The sequence below is a fragment of the Thalassophryne amazonica genome, chromosome 5 (genome assembly GCF_902500255.1).
Source record: "Thalassophryne amazonica chromosome 5, fThaAma1.1, whole genome shotgun sequence".
Classification (NCBI taxonomy): domain Eukaryota; kingdom Metazoa; phylum Chordata; class Actinopteri; order Batrachoidiformes; family Batrachoididae; genus Thalassophryne; species Thalassophryne amazonica.
Genome location: NC_047107.1, coordinates 131,611,132 through 131,623,164, shown reverse-complemented (window position 1 = coordinate 131,623,164; position 12,033 = coordinate 131,611,132). Strand labels below are relative to the sequence as shown.

General features: G+C 42.0%; 1 protein-coding gene across 3 annotated transcripts in view; it reads right to left on the bottom strand.

Annotated features, from left to right (window-relative positions):
* LOC117511372 (bromodomain-containing protein 3-like) overlaps window positions 1–12,033 on the bottom strand; it is a 111,850-nt gene that overhangs the window by 40,544 nt on the left and 59,273 nt on the right. For all 3 annotated transcript variants that reach the window (XM_034171418.1, XM_034171420.1, XM_034171419.1), the window contains exon 8: window positions 11,723–11,851. In XM_034171418.1, coding sequence (XP_034027309.1) covers window positions 11,723–11,851 — 129 coding nt within the window. The remainder of the gene's footprint in view (window positions 1–11,722; window positions 11,852–12,033) is intronic.

The window sequence follows — 12,033 nt, the reverse complement described above, 5'->3', positions numbered from 1 at the left end:
AGGTGTCACATATTTCAGAGACAGACAATGGGAGACCGTAGGAGATAACTAGGTCCAGTGTATTGCCGCGCTGATGTGTGGGAGCGTTTACAAACTGAGTCAGATCTAAAGAGGCCAAAAGGCTTTTAAACTCATTTGTCAGCTGACTGGAAGGACAACAGACATGAATGTTAAAGTCCCCACAAATGAAAAAACTGTTATAAATCGATATTATTTCTGAAAGAAAATCTGACATTTCAGAGATGAAATCCTTGTTGTATTTGGGAGGATGATAAACTACAGCACCCAGTATGGGACGTGACAGTTGAAGCAGAAATGATTGCACTTCCAAACTACTGTAGACTTTAGAAGGAATGGGCCGACAGCTGATGCTCTGTTTGTACACAGCAGCAAGCCCGCCTCCACGGCTCGTTGTACGGGCGCACTCAGGAAAAAGTAACCAGAGGAGAGGAGCTCAGAGAAAGCACTGTTGTCACCTGGCTTTAGCCAGGTCTCCGTGAGCATGAACAGATCCAATTTCTGGGAGGAAATAAAGTCATTTCAGACAAACGTCCTGTTCATGATTGAGCGGGCGTTCAGCAGCGCTGCGCGCACCGGCTTGGGACTTGTAGTCTGCCGCAGAGCTGCACGGCTGAGCGGACGAAGATTCTCCCGCACGCAGCCCCGGCGCTGAGTCCTCGTTTGCCGGCAAGATGGAGGCAGATACTTGGTGCTGGGAATGACCATCCGGAGCCATCGCCAGCGGTATCCGGAGCGGCACAGACCGAGACCGCCACGCTCCATGGACATCACTGTTTGGCAGTTGAGATATTTCCCTCCAGAGAAACCCAGCTAAGTTTTAATCCTGACGTGTAATACCCCCCTCCTTCCACATCTACGCTTCTTGCTGCGAGGCAACACACAGGCAAGACGCCTCAAATAGAGAGGTACAGAAGCTAGGAGTGGTGGTGGAGGCGACTTCGATTGTCCGTTTTTAGTACAGCCAGGCAAACAGTTCAAGGTATCACATATTTTCAGCAGTGTCAAGCGATCATACACAATCAGAGATGATACATTGTGTAGGACAAGCAAAAGAAAACCCAGAATCAAAAGTCTAGCAGACGAGGACGGTGAACCAAACACAGCGGCGCCATCTTGAAAAAAAATCTTAAAAAGGTGATGAAGCCAGCAACAATTCCACGGATTCTTGTCCTTTTTTCAAACAGTCTTTCTCGCCATCTTCTCTCTGTGCGACGTCGCTCCGTGACACAGACATGCTGCACAAATCTTCTTTTAAAAACTTGAAAGCTCTAAAAGTTTGGGATGTCCACATGCTAAGTTTAGCTTAAGCGTTGCACAGGAGCCACACAGCGTCGCCGCAGCAACCAACCAGTCATGCTTTACGACAACTGTCGTAACAGCTACTTTGAGTGGCATTTTTCCTCCGCGAAACTCCGCGGATCCGAGGAAACTGATTCATATCTGTAACACACAGATCAGTGTCCGCAGACTTATAAAACTTACACGATGTCATAAAAAAGAGAACGCTTTGTGATAAGCATTTTAAAAACTCAGTGATGTTCAAGATTAAAGAGTACATCACTAACACCCCACCCCCCCCTCCCCAAGATGAAATCAACAGAATTCCGCAGATCTGCGGAGTTTTCACATCCCTGTAAAACTCTTGTGAATATATTCTCTGGGTTTATAGATGCTGTTATTGTGTTTGTTAAATTCCACGCATCTTAAATGTAGCAGACAGAGATTATCTGGAATTTTGTTTTGTCAAGTTTTCAAGGTCTCTACTGCCATCTACTGGCCAGTAGTGTTCATGGCTGTATTCAAACTGAAGCTGGGCTGATATTTTCAATCACTGTACTCGGTTCCAGCTCAAACTGTATGACAGAACCGCACGGTGTAAAAATTAAGAGCCCCCAATTTATGTTCTCACACACATTGTACGTTCAAAAACCACACGTCGGACTCGTGTTTCCAGAAGCAAAACATAAACAGAAGCTTTTTTTTCAAACTTAATTTACAAAAACTCTCGATGGGAGACATCAAAGCTATGTGGGAAAAAAAAATTTACAAGACAGGTCTGTGGTGTTTGCACAGGCACACTGCAGTTGGACACTTGTAGCGCATCAGCAGCGGGATACCTTCACGACGGCCGACCAGAATATCAAACAGGTTTGATTTTCATCTGATCATACGATCGGCGAGGTCGTGAAACACAGCTCGTTACTCCATGTATACTAAACGATGCAGGACGCGCGATTAACCTGAAACTCAGTGCGATCCAAAAAATTCTCACACGAATGAAAAATCATCTGAAAAAGGACCAAAACGTGGACAATGTAAACCCAGCTGAAGTACAGAACGTCTGGCACCAGTAGATCATGGCAGTGTTCTATTATTTATTTTTGACACCGGTGATATCAGATGGTTATCCAATTACAACTTGTTTTTTTTTTTTTTTTTTTGAAAATGCCTTTTTTTTAATAAATAAAAAATGGAATATTTTAAAAAAGCACATTTATCTGTAAACACCAACACGCGACACACCTCACATTAACGTGTTGGTTTACATAATGTATAAGTCAACCAATCAGTGTTCGTGGAGGCACATTATACCCAGAATCCTTTGTGATCTGTCTGTGTTACAAAACTTCAGAATTAATGCATTTTTCAACATTAAAAGATATGTTATATTTTAACTTTGTACAAATGACAGAATTGACATTAATGGAGTTATTCTATCAGTATTCATTTTATTTATACACCAAACCATAACTCAGCACTGCTTTATTTTCCAAGACCTTCACCTGACGGAAGCATTGTAATTGAGTAGAGAGTTGAGCTTCATAGCTCCTCTCAGCTTGTCTGTGCTGGAAGCCATGTAGTAAACTGGAGCTTCCAGCAGGGGGCAAGACGCTCAAAGACAGAAGTACTGACTCATTGTTTGGGTCTGTTGTCCTTTTTGATGCTTCCAAAAGCGATCGTGGTGTTAAAACTCAAAATCAGCTTGTTAGTAGTTGCAAGTGTACCGGAGACAATACTGGAATTTATCGGTTATAAGTAACTTCCGATACATTTTTGGGTGGTTTATCGGTTTATCTTTATCAAAGATAACTTTTAAGTTATCTGATTATCTGTGATCAAAGTTAATTTTTTGGTTATCTGTGCCCACCACTGGGAAATACTAAGGTGATCGCCGGAAACGAGCCCTAAGGTTCACAAAAAGAGACAGAATTTAGGTAAAGTTGAGGCCGCAGCATGCTCCATTTACCAATTAAATGAATTAAAAGAGTAAAAAGCGTAGAATTATACTATGTCAGTATGCTAGTCATACGAAAGGGAAAATAAGTGCGTCTTAAGTCTGGACTTGAAAGTCTCCACAGAATCTGACTGTTTTATTGACGCAGGGAGATTATTCCACAGAACAGGGGCACGATAAGAGAAAGCTCTGTGACTCGCAGACTTGTTATTCACCTTAGGGACACAAAGTAGTCCTGCACCCTGAGAACACAGAGCCCGGGCCGGTACGTAAGGTTTAATTAGGTCAGCTAGGTAGGGAGGTGCCAGTCCACGAACAATTTTATAGACTAGTAGCAGAACCTTAAAATCTGATCTCGCTGGGACAGGAAGCCAGTGAAGAGACACCAAAATGGGTGTAATGTGGTCAAACTTTCTGCTTCCTGTCAAAAGTATGGCAGCAGCATTTTGAACCAACTGGAGAGCCCTAATGATGGACTGAGGTAAACTAGAAAATAGAACATTGCAGTAGTCCAATCTAGAAGAGACAAACACATGGATCAGGGTCTCAGCATCAGCCATAGACAGGATGGGACGAATCGTCACTATATTTCGCAGGTGGAAGAAAGCAGTCCTCATAATATCTCTAACGTGGAGGTCAAAGGACAACGTAGGACCAAAAATTAACCCAAGGTTCCTCACTTTGTCAGTGTGACATATGACACACAAGCCTAGGTTGAGTGTTAACTGGTCAAATTGATGCCGATGTCTCACTGGACCAAGAACTATCATTTCAGTCTTGTCAGAGTTTAAAAGTAGGAAGTTTCTAGACATCCAACTTCTCACTGATGCAAGGCAATCTTCTAAGGATTTTATGTGAATGAGATTACCAGCAGTTATCGGCATATATAACTGAGTATCATCAGCATAGCAGTGAAAGGTAATCCTAAAGCGCCACAATATGTGCCCAAAGGGTGCTATATAAAGGGAGAAAAGCAGGGGGCCTAAGACGGACGCCTGTGGAACCGGAAATTTCATGTCACTAAGGTTAGAGGGAGTGTTACTGTAGAAAACACAGTGAGAACGACTGGTCAGGCATGACATCAGACAAGATATTTAATAAACTACAGGTGGCTGTCCATGAATAAGTGTATCGTGTCAAACAAGAACTTTGAGTTATGCTTGTTTTTGTTGATCAAATCAGAGTAATAGGTCCACTTTGCAGCCAGTAATGCATGATTATAGTCTAAGATAGCATCACGCCACGCAAGGTGAAATACTTCTAATTTTGAATTACACCATTTCTGTTCTAGACCTCTAGCTTTATGCTTGAGGTCACGCGGTGACTGTGATTTGAGGAGGCACGGTTTTAATAAAGGTGGCGCAATCATGTAAAGTGTAGTTTTGAGCACTGAGTTTAAACTATCCACAAGTCTGTCTACTGACTGGGTATTTGCCAAATGTGAAGCTAAGACATCAGGCAGTCTAGCTTCGAGTTCAGTCTTAGCTGAGGAGTTGATCCATCGCCACAGTGATAAATAAGGTTGTTGTTCCTTTAAACATGGCAGTGAAACTGTAAACTTAATAAGTGAGTGATCACAGACCACTGATGTAAGAGGAATGATGTCAGATCTCAGAGGGAGTTTTTTTTCTTACCATTGTCGCCTGTGTTCTTGCTCTGGAGGTTGGTAAGGTTAGACCTTACTTGTGTGAAGCGCCTTTTGGCAACTTTGTTGTGATTTGGCGCTATATAAATGAAAATAAATTAAATTGAAAAAATTACATTCCATTGCAAGGCACGTTGGGAAGCTTCTAGTACAACCCCAATTCCAATGAAGTTGGGATGTTGTGTGAAATGTAAATAAAAACAGAATACAATGATTTGCAAATCCTCTTCAACCTATATTCAATTGAATACACCACAAAGACAAGATATTTAATGTTCAAACTGATAAACTTTGTTTTTGTGCAAATATTTGCTCATTTTGAAATGGATGGCTGCAACACATTTCAAAAAAGCTGGGACAGTGGTACAGTAGTGTTCAGAATAATAGTAGTGCTATGTGACTAAAAAGATTAATCCAGGTTTTGAATATATTTCTTATTGTTACATGGGAAACAAGGTACCAGTAGATTCAGTAGATTCTCACAAATCCAACAAGACCAAGCATTCATGATATGCACACTGTTAAGGCTATGAAATTGGGCTATTAGTAAAAAAAAAAGTAGAAAAGGGGGTGTTCACAATAATAGTAGCATCTGCTGTTGACGCTACAAACTCAAAACTATTATGTTCAAACTGCTTTTTTATCAATCCTGTGAATCACTAAACTAGTATTTAGTTGTATAACCACAGTTTTTCATGATTTCTTCACATCTGCGAGGCATTAATTTTGCTGGTTTGGAACCAAGATTTTGCTGGTTTACTAGTGTGCTTGGGGTCATTGTCTTGTTAACACACCCATTTCAAGGGCATGTCCTCTTCAGCATAAGGCATCATGACCTCTTCAAGTATTTTGACATATCCAAACTGATCCATGATACCTGGTATGCGATATATATAGACCCAACACCATAGTCATCAGTCCACAAAATATTCCTCCATTTCTCTTTAGGCCAGTTGATGTGTTCTTTGGCAAATTGTAACCTCTTCTGCACGTCTTTTATTTAACAGAGGGACTTTGCGGGGGATTCTTGCAAATAAATTAGCTTCACACAGGCATCTTCTAACTGTCACAGCACTTACAGGCAACTCCAGACTGTCTTTGATCATCCTGGAGCTGATCAATGGGTGAGCCTTTGCCATTCTGGTTATTCTTCTATCCATTTTGATGGTTGTTTTCCGTTTTCTTCCACGTGTCTCTGGTTTTTTTTGTCCATTTTAAAGCATTGGAGATCATTGTAGATGAACAGCCTATAATTTTTTGCACCTGCGTATAAGTTTTCCCCTCTCCAATCAACTTTTTAATCAAACTACGCTGTTCTTCTGAACAATGTCTTGAACGTCCCATTTTGCTCAGGCTTTCAAAGAGAAAAGCATGTTCAACAGGTGCTGGCTTCATCCTTAAATAGGGGACACCTGATTCCCACCTGTTTGTTCCACAAAACTGACAAACTCACTGACTGAATGCCACACTACTATTATTGTGAACACCCCTTTTCTACTTTTTTTTTTTAACTAATAGCCCAATTTCATAGCCTTAAGAGTGTGCATATCATGAATGCTTGGTCTTGTTGGATTTGTGAGAATCTACTGAATCTACTGGTACCTTGTTTCCCATGTAACAATAAGGAATATACTCAAAACCTGGATTAATCTTTTTAGTCACATAGCACTACTATTATTCTGAACACTACTGTATGTTTCCCACTGTGTTACATCACCTTTCGTTCTAACAACACTCAATAAGCATTTGGGAACACTACTAATTGTTGAAGCTTTGTAGGTGGAATTCTTTCCCATTCTTGCTTGATGGACGACTTCAGTTGTTCAACAGTCTGGGGGTCTCCGTTGTCGTATTTTGTGCTTCATAATGCGCCACACATTTTGAATGGGCGACAGGTCTGGACTGCAGGCAGGCCAGTCTAGTACCCGCACTCTTTTACTATGAAGCCACGCTGTTGTAACACGTGCAGAATGTGTCTTGGCATTGTCTTGCTGAAATAAGCAGAGACGTCCCTGAAAAAGACGTTGCTTGGATGGCAGCATGTGTTGCTCCAAAACCTGGATGTACCTTTCAGCATTGATGGTGCCATCACAGATGTGTAAGTTGCCCATGCCATGGGCACTAACACACCCCCATACCATCACAGATGTGTAAGTTGCCCATGCCATGGGCACTAACACACCCCCATACCATCACAGATGTGTAAGTTGTCCATGCCATGGGCACTAACACACCCCCATACCATCACAGATGTGTAAGTTGTCCATGCCATGGGCACTAACACACCCCCATACCATCACAGATGCTGGTTTTTGAACTTTGCGCTGGTAACAATCTGGATGGTCTTTTTCCTCTTTTGTCCAGAGGACATGATGTCCATGATTTCCAAAAACAATTTGAAATGTGGACTCATCAGACTACAGCACACTTTTTCACGTTGTGTCTGTCCATTTCAAATGAGCTCGGGCCTAGAGAAGGCGGCGGTGTTTCTGGATGTTGTTGATGTATGACTTTGACTTTGCATGGTAGAGTTTTATGGAGCTAAATCCAGGCCAAAAGATTTGTAATCTGAAAATAAAAAAAGATTGAGAAAATAAATTTTGAACCTGAAAATTCAATGTTCTTGAATTTTATAATCATTTCAAAAGGATTATCAAAATAAAAATAAGTGTAAGATATATATTTTTCAGTTTAAATACATTTTTGATTCAGCTCTGTAATTTTTCTGATCAAATAATTTATTTTCATTCATATTTCTTTTTCACCTTCAGATCTTTTTTCACTTTCAGATCTTTTTTTTCCAGTTTCAAACCTTTGGCCCTATTCTGGCGTGGGAGGGCGTGGCTTCGATTGAGAGGGGCATGGAATTGTGAGTGACAGGAGAGCAAACAGTCCTCACATGATGTTGCTTTCAGGAAACGTGGGTCTTTTGATAGATAATGATTTAACACTTTCTCTCCACTGTGTTGTCTTGATACCTGTAAATAAAGTGATGCTAAGGACAAAGAAGTCTATTACAAGTAATTCTAGACCACTCATTTTTGGTCACTTTTGATGTTTAAAAACTGGAAAATATGCAGGATTGTAAAGTTTAACACGTACACTTAAAAAAAACAACCTATGTGTCCCAAATTCACACAAGACCGTGAACGCAGCGCAGCATCGCCGCATGAAAATGAGGCAGGTCGCTCATTTTACAGGCTGCCAGCAGTTATTGTGCAACAAGCAGTGAAGTGTTACGAGCTTTCTAAGTGACACAAAGAGACCAGGCTCAGCAGATCTGAAGGAAGCGTTAATATGGACAGAACCAAGCAGACCGCCCGGAAATCCAAATCCAAAGCCGCCCGGAAGAGCGCTCCAGCTACCGGCGGTGTGAAGAAGCCTCGCCGTTACAGGCCCAGCACTGTGGCGCTGAGAGAGATCCGCCGCTACCAGAAATCCACCGAGCTGCTGATCCACAAGCTGCCCTTCCAGCACCTGGTGAGAGAAATCGCTCAGGACTTCAAGACCGACCTCCGCTTTCAGAGCTCCGCTGTGATGCTCTGCAGGAGGCCGGCGAGGCTGACCTGATCGGCAGCTTGTGGATCAGCAGCTCGGTGGATTTCTGGTAGCGGCGGATCTCTCGCAGCGCCACAGTGCCGAGCCTGTAACGGCGAGGTTTCTTCACACCACCAGTAGCCGGAGTGCTCTTCCGGCTTTGGCTTTGGATTCACGGGTGGTCTGCTTGGTTCTGGTCACATTAAGTTTACGCTGTGAAACTGCCACTTTGTTACATCGTCATTAAATTCACTATCCGGTTCAACATACGGATCCACTGAACCAACTGCTACACATCGATCACAATAAACAGCTTTATCTCGAGGGTTTAAAGCCTCGTAATAAGCTTTCATTCTCTCTATTTTCTTTCACGCGCCAGCCGCGTAGTAAATAAACGAAGGAGACAGGAACAGAGTCATTATCTATCAAAGTACCCACGTTTCCTGAAAGCAACATCATGTGAGGACTGATTGATTTCCTGTCACTCACAATTCCACGCCCCTCTCAATCAAAGCCATGCCCTCCCACGCCAGAACGGGGCCAAAAGTTTGAAACTGAAAAAATAAGATCTGAAAGTGAAAAAAAGATCTGAAGGTGAAAAAAAGAAATATGAATGAAAATAAATTATTTGATCAAAATAATTACAGAGCTGAATCAAAAATTTATTTAAACTGAAAAATATATATCTTACACTTATTTTTATTTTAATAATACTTTTTAAATGATTATAAAATTCAAGAACAAACATTAAATTTTCAGTTTAAAAATGTATTTTTTCAATCGTTTTTTATTTTCAGATTACAAAACTTTTGGCCTGGATTTCGCTCCATAGAGTTTTAACTTGCACTTGTAGATGTAGAGACAAATTGTGTTAACTGATAATGTTTTTCTGAAGTGTTCCTGAGCCCACGCGGTAAGATCCTTTACACAATGATGTCGGTTTTTAATGCAGTGCCACCTGAGGGATCAAAGGTCACGGGCACTCAATGTTGGTTTTCAGCCTTGCTGCTACGTGTAGAAAGTTCTGCAGATTATCTGAATCTTCTGATTATGGACTGTAGATGATGGAATCCCTAAATTCCTTGCAATTGAACGTTGAGAAACGTTGTTCTTAAACTGTTGGACTATTTTTTCACGCAGTTGTTCACAAAGTCGTGATCTTCGTCCCATCTTTGCTTGTGAACGGCTGAGCCTGTTGGGGATGCTCCTTTTACGAGGTCTGTCCAAAAAGTATCGGACCTTTTTATTTTTTGCAAAAACCATATGGATTTGAATCACGTGTGATTGCATCAGCCAAGCTTGAACCTTCGTGCGCATGCGTGAGTTTTTTCACGCCTGTCGGTTGCGTCATTCGCCTGTGAGCAGGCTTTGTGTGAGCAGTGGTCCACCCCTCTCGTCGGATTTTTATTGCGAATAAATGTCTGAATGATTTGGAGCTTTGCTGCATCAATTTTTTTCCAGAAACTGTGAGAGACCTCCAGGTGGACACCGTTCGGAAAATTAATATGGCTTTCAGGGACGATTTTGTCGGGATTACACAGATTAAGGAGTGTTACTGCCGCTTTAAGGACGGCCCACAGCTGCTGAGCGCACTGCGCTCCCAGCGCCGATCGACAGGCTGAATCAACCAGATAATTTCCAACGTGAAGGCTTTGTTGATCCGGAACGTCGTCTGACTTCCACAAAAAAAGGAAAAAGGCGTGGACATCAGTACTTTTTCGGCACATTCCACTGTTAAAGGAGTTTTTTTCATGGAAAGAAAAGCGGACGGATGCGGCATCATGCCGTTCATGGCGCAGGACAAAACCACCTCCGTGTTGGTCTCACAGGATGGCTTTGAGATGGCTTTCAGACAGCTGTCAGTGGGTTTTCAGTCGTGTGACTAACCGAGAAATTGTGGATGAGCCTGGACATGCCAGAACATGTCCTGTGAGGCTTCATCACGGCATTGCTTTGCGCCATGCGGCTCCACCGCGATGCACGGAATACCTCCGCACGTCTGTCTCAATGTGCTGAAAAAGTGCTGATGTCCATGTCTTCTGCAATTCCTGTGCTAGTCAGAGGATGTCCCGGATAAAAGACAGCGTCCAGTTTGGAAATGAACGGCACATTCCACTGTTACAGGAGTTTTTGTCATGGAAAGAGGAGCGGAGGAATTCCGCGCGTCGTTCAAATCGTTCAGACATTTATTCGCAATAAAAATCCGACGAGAGGGGTGGACCACTGCTCATAGGCAAATGACGCAACCGACAGGCGTGAAAAAACTCACGCATGCGCACGAAGGTTCAAGCTTGGCTGATGCAATCACACGTGATTCAAATCCATATGGTTTTTGCAAAAAATAAAAAGGTCCGATACTTTTTGGACAGGCCTCGTATATCCAATCATGACACTCACCTGTTTCCAATTAACCTGTTCCTGTGGAATGTTCCAAACAGGTGTTCTTTGAGCATTCATCAACTTTCCCAGTCTTTTGTAAAGTTTATCAGTTTAAACATTAAATATCTTGTCTTTGTGGTGTATTTAATTGAATATAGGTTGAAGAGGATTTGAAAATCATTGCATTGTTTTTATTTACATTTTACACAACGTCCAACTTCATTGTAATTGGGGTTGTTGCTACGTCACTTGTCTCATGAGTACTTTGTTTTCAGAAGTCTCTAGCTGTTTGTTGCGAATGCCGTCTACTTTGAAACCGGTCACAGAAGTGCACAAAGTAATCCCGGTGGATCATTAGATAGTCACTAATAGCCTAAATCTAAATTGTTATGATTTCAGTGCGACGTGTGCTTTAACTGTGTTTTATTTAAAGTGAACTATTCAAACAGTTTGATATATTTTCACTTTTAATGTTATAAAGCTGTAAAATCCTCTGAAGACTTTGGACTACCTTCACATGGAGCTCAGGAGTTCCTGCTCTGAGAATTAAAGTTCTTGCTTACAGAGACACAAACATTTGATTTATTGTCACACTGACCTCGTCTAGCTGCCGTTAACTTGTTAATAATTATCATTAACTAATTAAGATGAGTAATGTTTGCTTGGTGCTGCCTGTACTTCTTTCTGGCTGCAGGTCCAGGATGGACCCACATGCTGACGGCGGCTCAGCGAATGCAGCTTTTAGCTAACCTCGTACACCCTGAACGTCTGACAGAGTGAACCTTCATTCCTCACACTGGGTTTATAGTTCACTGTCTGTGGTTGCAACGAGCAGCTCATTTTACCACAACACAGCAAAAGCTCATCACTGACCCAATGACCTCCTAGTCAGAGGCTGTGGTTACCTGCAGTTTACGGGCCATGGCCACCACCTCGTGGTCTGGAGGATTGTACTTGTAGCAGTTGGAGAACATTAACCTGATGTCTGTCGCAAAGCTCTGAGGATCGCTGTACTCGCCTTTGTCCATCTTTTTCTGCAGGGGGCAATAATGAGAAGCATTCATTGTAGCTTTCAGTGCGTCTCCTACGTCGTCATACAAACATAAAACAAGACAAGTAACAGATTCTGTCTTAAATCATTTTACAAACGTAGTCATGAAAAAGTAGGAAATTATTTCAACATGGGTGTGAATTACATTCCAGCATCATGGTTCAC